At 45.5% G+C, this 8,119-nt stretch overlaps 1 protein-coding gene across 1 annotated transcript in view; it reads right to left on the reverse strand.

Annotated features, from left to right (window-relative positions):
- Positions 1-6,940, reverse strand: part of LOC106587727 (semaphorin-6D-like) — a 174,360-nt gene extending 167,420 nt beyond the window's left edge. Inside the window, 1 exon segment of the mRNA XM_045708723.1 lies at positions 6,895-6,940. Within this exon segment, the coding sequence (XP_045564679.1) occupies positions 6,895-6,925 (31 nt within the window). The 5' untranslated portion in view covers positions 6,926-6,940.
- Positions 6,941-8,119: the final 1,179 nt, after the last annotated feature.

The raw sequence follows: 8,119 nt of genomic DNA on the forward strand, positions 1-8,119 counted from the left end.
GTCTGCTAAAGGACTGAAATAAAACATGGAGTAAAGGGGGGTAGCTAATGTCATATGACACCATCCTAATGATAGAACTGGCAGGCAGAAGGGAGTGGAGAGGAGACAGAGAGAGAGTGTGTGGATGTATGGATGAGAAAGAGGACTGTGTGGGGTCCAAATTAGATCATGTCCAGGGTTTCCCACTGGCTTGGAGAGGGAGGCAGGATGTTGCATTTGTATAGTCTGTAGTAGCCTCATCCTCTGTCTTGGTCTCCTGTCCTCCAGTTACTGATGCTTGACAGTGTGTGTGGCGGATGGGGCTAATTCAACATCCTGCCTGCCTCTCCAAACCAGTTGGAAACCCTGGACATCATCTCCTTTGGACTCCACCCAGCCCTCTTTCTTTCACACATGCGCATGTGTGTGTCTGTGCGCGAATGTGTGTGTGTGAGTGTGTGTGTCTGTATGCGAGTGTGTGTGAATGTGTGTGTCTGTGCGCGAGTGTGTGTGTGTGTGTGTGTGTGTGTGTGTGTATGTGTGTATGTGTGTATGTGTGTATGTGTGTGTGTGTGTGTGTGTGTGTGTGTGTGTGTGTGTGTGTGTGTGTGTGTGTGTGTGTGTGAGTGTGTATGAGTGTATCTACCTGTATGTGGCTGTCTGTCTGAGAGGCCCCAGAGGGAGATAGGATAACAGGTGGGACCGCTGCCATAGATCAGGGTCACGCAGCACAATGCTTCACTCTCCTTTGATGCTGATACCATCATCATCCCTGTGTGTGTGTGTGTGTGTGTGTGTGTGTGTGTGTGTGTGTGTGTGTGTGTTTTCAGCCCTGTTCCCTATTTCACTGCTCAGCAGCTTTACATCAGTTCCTCTGCCTGTGTCTCCCTCCTGCCCCCAGATCCAATAACAGCTACAGTGAGACAATTACCTGCTTTAATGACCACCTTCAACACACACACACACACACACACACACACACACACACACACACACACACACACACACACACACACACACACACACACACACACACACACACACACACACACACACACAGACATATACAGGAGATGAAAGGGAGAGAGGAACATGTGTGTGTGTGTGTGTGTGTGTGTGTGTGTGTGGGGAGGGGTTAGAGTGTAATAAAGGAAATATACAAAAAAAAGATATGTATATAAATGTATGTCATATGTACAATTGAAGATGGAAATTTACATACACTTAGTTTGGAGTCATTAAAACTCGTTTTTCAACAACTCCACAAATTTCTTGTTAACAAACTATAGTTTTGGCAAGTCAGTTAGGATATCTACTTTGTGCATGGCACAAGTCATTTTTCCAACAATTGTTTACAGACAGATTATTTCACTTATAATTCACTGTATCACAATTCCAGTGGGTCAGAAGTTTACATACACTAAGTTGACTGTGCCTTTAAACAGCTTGGAAAATGCCAGAAAATTATGTCATGGCTTTAGAAGCTTCTGATAGACTAATTGACTTAATTTGAGTCAATTGGAGGTGTACCTGTGGATGTATTTCAAGGCCTACCTTCAAACTCAGTGCCTCTTTGCTTGACATCATGGAAAAATCTAAATAAATTAGCCAAGACCTCAGAAAAATAATTGTAGACCTCCACAAGTCTGGTTCATCCTTGGGAGCAATATCCAAAGGCCTGAAGGTACCACGTTCATCTGTACAAACAATAGTACACAAGTATAAATGCCATGGGACCACGCAGACATCATACCGCTCAGGAAGGAGACGCGTTCTGTCTCCTAGAGATGAACAAATCAAATCAATCCCAGAACAACAGCAAAGGACCTTGTGAAGATGCTGGAGGAAACAAGTACGAAAGTATCTATATCCATAAGTCCTATATCGACATAACCTGAAAGGCTACTCAGCAAGGAAGAAGCCACTGCTCCAAAACCGCCATATAAAAGCCAGACTACGGTTTGCAATTGCACATGGGGATAAAGATCGTACTTTTTGGAGAAATATCTTCTGATCTGATGAAACAGAAATAGAACTGTTTGGCCATAATGACCATTGTTATGTTTGGAGGAAAAAGAGGGATGCTTGCAAGCCGAAGAACACCATCCCAACCGTGAAGCACGGGGGTGACAGCATTATGTTGTGTGTGTGCTTTGCTGGAGGAGGGACTGGTGCACTTCACAAAATAAATGGCATCATGAGGGAGGAAAATTATGTGGATATATTGAAGCAACATCTCAAGACATCAGTCAGGAAGTTAAAGCTTGATCGCAAATGGGTCTTCAAAATGGACAATGACCCCAAGCATACTTCCAAAGTTGTGGCAAAATGGCTTAAGGACAACAAAGTCAAGGTATTGGAGTGGCCATAACAAATTCCTGACCTCACTCCTATAGAACATGTGTGGGCAGAACTGAAAAAGCGTGTGCGAGCAAGGAGGCCTACAAACCTGACTCAGTTACAGCAGCTCTGTCAGGAGTAATGGGCCAAAATTCACCCAACTAACTGTGGGAAGCTTGTGGTAGGCTCCCAAAATGTTTGACCCAAGTTAAACAATTTAAAGGCAATGCTACCAAATACTAATTGAGTGTATGTAAACTTCTGACCCACTGGGAATGTGATGAAATAAATAAAAGCTGAAATCAATCATTCTCTCTAATATTATTCTGACATTTCACATTTCTTAAAATCAAGTGGTGATCCTAACGGACCTAAAACAGGGAATTTTTACTAGGATTAAATGTCAGGAATTGTGAAAAACTGAGTTTAAATGTATTTGGCTAAGGTGTACGTAAACTTCCGACTTCAACTGTATTTATATGTATGTATGTATTTATATATATACACTGCTCAAAAAAATAAAGGGAACACTTAAACAACACAATGTAACTCCAAGTCAATCACACTTCTGTGAAATCAAACTGTCCACTTAGGAAGCAACACTGATTGACAATAAATTTCACATGCTGTTGTGCAAATGGAATAGACAACAGGTGGAAATTATAGGCAATTAGCAAGACACCCCCAATAAAGGAGTGGTTCTGCAGGTGGGGACCACAGACCACTTCTCAGTTCCTATGCTTCCTGCCTGATGTTTTGGTCACTTTTGAATGCTGGCGGTGCTTTCACTCTAGTGGTAGCATGAGACGGAGTCTGCAACCCACACAAGTGGCTCAGGTAGTGCAGCTCATCCAGGATGGCACATCAATGCGAGCTGTGGCAAGAAGGTTTGCTGTGTCTGTCAGCATAGTGTCCAGAGCATGGAGGCGCTACCAGGAGACAGGCCAGTACATCAGGAGACGTGGAGGAGGCCGTAGGAGGGCAACAACCCAGCAGCAGGACCGCTACCTCCGCCTTTGTGCAAGGAGGAGCAGGAGGAGCACTGCCAGAGCCCTGCAAAATGACCTCCAGCAGGCCACAAATGTGCATGTGTCTGCTCAAACGGTCAGAAACAGACTCCATGAGGGTGGTATGAGGGCCCGACGTCCACAGGTGGGGGTTGTGCTTACAGCCCAACACCGTGCAGGACGTTTGGCATTTGCCAGAGAACACCAAGATTGGCAAATTTGCCACTGGCGCCCTGTGCGCTTCACAGATGAAAGCAGGTTCACACTGAGCACGTGACAGATGTGACAGAGTCTGGAGACGCCGTGGAGAACGTTCTGCTGCCTGCAACATCCTCCAGCATGACCGGTTTGGCAGTGGGTCAGTCATGGTGTGGGGTGGCATTTCTTTGGGGGGCCGCACAGCCCTCCATGTGCTCGCCAGAGGTAGCCTGACTGCCATTAGGTACCGAGATGAGATCCTCAGACCCCTTGTGAGACCATATGCTGGTGCGGTTGGCCCTGGGTTCCTCCTAATGCAAGACAATGCTAGACCTCATGTGGCTGGAGTGTGTCAGCAGTTCCTGCAAGAGGAAGGCATTGATGCTATGGACTGGCCCGCCCGTTCCCCAGACCTGAATCCAATTGAGCACATCTGGGATATCATGTCTCGCTCCATCCACCAACGCCACGTTGCACCACAGACTGTCCAGGAGTTGGCGGATGCTTTAGTCCAGGTCTGGGAGGAGATCCCTCAGGAGACCATCCGCCACCTCATCAGGAGCATGCCCAGGCATTGTAGGGAGGTCATACAGGCACGTGGAGGCCACACACACTACTGAGCCTCATTTTGACTTGTTTTAAGGACATTACATCAAAGTTGGATCAGCCTGTAGTGTGGTTTTCCACTTTAATTTTGAGTGTGACTCCAAATCCAGACCTCCATGGGTTGATAAATTGGATTTCCATTGATTATTTTTGTGTGATTTTGTTGTCAGCACATTCAACTATGTAAAGAAAAAAGTATTTAATAAGATTATTTCTTTCATTCAGATCTAGGATGTGTTGTTTAAGTGTTCCCTTTATTTTTTTGAGCAGTATATATATTTGCAAAAAATATATTTTGGGGATTGGAAGTGATGCAGACAATTACATTGATGGAAGCTCATATCTATCTGCAATATTAAAGCTGATCTACCCCCTAAAGAAATTCTAAAATACACTGCTCAAAAAAATAAAGGGAACACTTAAACAACACATCCTAGATCTGAATGAAAGAAATAATCTTATTAAATACTTTTTTCTTTACATAGTTGAATGTGCTGACAACAAAATCACACAAAAATAATCAATGGAAATCCAATTTATCAACCCATGGAGGTCTGGATTTGGAGTCACACTCAAAATTAAAGTGGAAAACCACACTACAGGCTGATCCAACTTTGATGTACCGCCAAACCGGTCATGCTGGAGGATGTTGCAGGCAGCAGAACGTTCTTCACGGTGTCTCCAGACTCTGTCACGTCTGTCACGTGCTCAGTGTGAACCTGGTTTCATCTGTGAAGAGCACAGGGTGCCAGTGGCGAATTTGCCAATCTTGGTGTTCTCCGGCAAATGCCAAACGTCCTGCACGGTGATGGGCTGTAAGCACAACCCCCACCTGTGGACGTCGGGCCCTCATACCACCCTCATGGAGTCTGTTTCTGACCATTTGAGCAGACACATGCACATTTGTGGCCTGCTGGAGGTCATTTTGCAGGGCCCTGGCAGTGCTCCTCCTGCTCCTCCTTGCACAAAGGCGGAGGTAGCGGTCCTGCTGCTGGGTTGTTGCCCTCCTACGGCCTCCTCCACATCTCCTGATGTACTGGCCTGTCTCCTGGTAGCGCCTCCATGCTCTGGACACTACGCTGACAGACACAGCAAACCTTCTTGCCACAGCTCGCATTGATGTGCCATCCTGGATGAGCTGCACTACCTGAGCCACTTGTGTGGGTTGTAGGCTCCGTCTCATGCTACCACTAGAGTGAAAGCACCGCCAGCATCCAAAAGTGACCAAAACATCAGCCAGGAAGCATAGGAACTGAGAAGTGGTCTGTGGTCACCACCTGCTGAACCACTCCTTTATTGGGGGTGTCTTGCTTATTGCCTATAATTTCCACCTGTTGTCTATTCCATTTGCAAAACAGCATGTGAAATTTATTGTCAATCAGTGTTGCTTCCTAAGTGGACAGTTTGATTTCACAGAAGTGTGATTGACTTGGAGTTACATTGTGTTGTTTAAGTGTTCCCTTTATTTTTTTGAGCAGTGTATATATTTTTTAAAGAACGGTGTAAGGGAAGGAGAATAGAGAGAAAGAGAACACAAGAAGGATGAAGTTTGCTTCTTTAAGCTGTCTATCATTAATGAGCATCATCATGGTAACTGAACAGAGACAGAAACACACTCCACCACCTGGTCCACAACAACACACGTCACAACAACACACGTCACAACAACACACTCCACCACCTGGTCCACAACAACACACGTCACAACAACACACGTCACAACAACACACTCCACCACCTGGTCCACAACAACACACGTCACAACAACACACGTCACAACAACACACTCCACCACCTGGTCCACAACAACACACGTCACAACAACACACGTCACAACAACACACGTCACAACAACACACTCCACCATCTGGTCCACAACAACACACGTCACAACAACACACATCACAACAACACACTCCACCATCTGGTCCACAACAACACACGTCACAACAACACATGTCACAACAACACACTCCACCATCTGGTCCACAACAACACACATCACAACAACACACGTCACAACAACACACGTCACAACAACACACTCCACCATCTGGTCCACAACAACACACGTCACAACAACACACGTCACAACAACACACTCCACCATCTGGTCCACAACAACACACATCACAACAACACACGTCACAACAACACACGTCACAACAACACTGACAAATTATTATTTAATTATGTCTATTAGGAACCCCACATCTAGATTTTACAAAGACTGTGCAGGTTAGATTATTGCAGTGAATGTTTAGTGTCTTTCAGGAATTGGTGACAAGCCAGGGACCATGCTCTGCAAGTGTATAACAATCTATTTGGAACATAAATATGGCACAATAAATATATTTGGTGTCTATTTCCATGTGTTTGTCATTGCATAATTGCATTTAAAAGTATCTAATTCCATGTCCATGACACCATAAAGCCTTGGGTCAAGCGGAACCTCTAGTGAGTGTTATCTTCCTCTCTCTCCTCCGTCAGACTGGGCCGTAGTACAACTCACAGGATGATGTCATAGAGTCTGAGGTAAGAACTGGAGACCTATAACATGTCTTTCTGCTAACATTAGACATCATTAGATCCCCTTACCTTTACTGAACCCACAGCAGGCACACACACACACACACACACACACACACACACACACACACACACACACACACACACACACACACACACACACACACACACACACACACACACACACACAGTCATTATGTAACATCGTTAGTTGTCATTAGACGTCTTTCCTTACCTCTACTGAAGAACAGCAGGTAGCTGATCATTTCATGTTCTGATGGCCAGGTGTAACCATGACATACACACAGAATCCTAGAGAGAGGAAGAGAAAGGGAGAGGGGGAGGGAGAGCACGAGAGAGAGAGAAAAAGAGAGAGAGAAAAAGAGAGCGATGGAGAGTGAGAGAGTGAGAGAGAGATAGAGAGAGAGAGTGCGAGAGAGATAGAGAGAGCGCGATAGAGAGAGCGTGAGCGTGAGAGAGAGAGAGCACGAGAGAGAGCGAGAGAGAGTGAGAGAGAGGAGAGAAATGTGAGAGAGAGTGAGAGAGAGAGTGAGAGAGAGAGAGTGAGAGGGAGCGCGAGAGAGATAGAGAGAGAAAGAGAGAGGAAGAAAGACAGAGAACGTTACTGTCAGGAACTCAGTCAGTCATTCTGAAGGAATATGTCTAACCATAATTACATGTGATGCTTCTAATTATAAAAGCTCATGAAGTCAGATTATATTTCCCCCATCTCTCTCTTTCCTCACCCCTCCTCACCCCTCTCCATCCCCCTCTTAAAGTATCTCTACCCTCCCCTGATATGAAAAGAGGCTGTCCGTCAGTGTTGAGAGGAACCAAGCCTCCTTCCAACTCTTTATCATTCCCTGAGTTTCTCTCTCTCGGTCTCTCCAGACTAATCTAAAGCAGCACGTCAGCCATTTTAATCTGTGTCTGTTATATGAAGAGTGTCCCATCTGGGCTGCCGTACACTTGAAGATTAATGAACCCAATTTGCAGTAGTGACCTTTTGGCTGCTAAAGTGCTGCGGCTCTAAGCCTCTTAATGCAGCCTTTTAGAAATGTTGTTCCAGCCCCTTCAGATAAGAGGAGGAGGAGGAGGAGAAACCCACCCCGTCACTACTGCTGTGAACATGGATGAAAGGACTTCTAAGTGGTCTCCATCTGAAGAGAAGTTTCAATGGGAAAAGTAGAGCAGCCATCAGATTCAGTTCATCTTGACCAGTCAGTTTAGAGTCATCATCAATGTTCACATGTGTGTTGGGTAACTGAGACCTGAAGACTTGACTTTAGCTCAGCAGGCTAACACAGTCCTGTGGAATGCAGATGACAAGGTTCAAACTCAGCTGGTCACATCAGCACCTTCTCTCTGTGTCCCTGAGGGCAGTTAAATGTGTTTTCTGTAAGGCTGTGTTTGGGTGTGTTTGCTTTAACTTCTACAGGATCCGTGGGTCCCCTGCGGGA

Source organism: Salmo salar, chromosome ssa26, assembly GCF_905237065.1.
Source record: "Salmo salar chromosome ssa26, Ssal_v3.1, whole genome shotgun sequence".
Taxonomy (NCBI): Eukaryota; Metazoa; Chordata; class Actinopteri; order Salmoniformes; family Salmonidae; genus Salmo; species Salmo salar.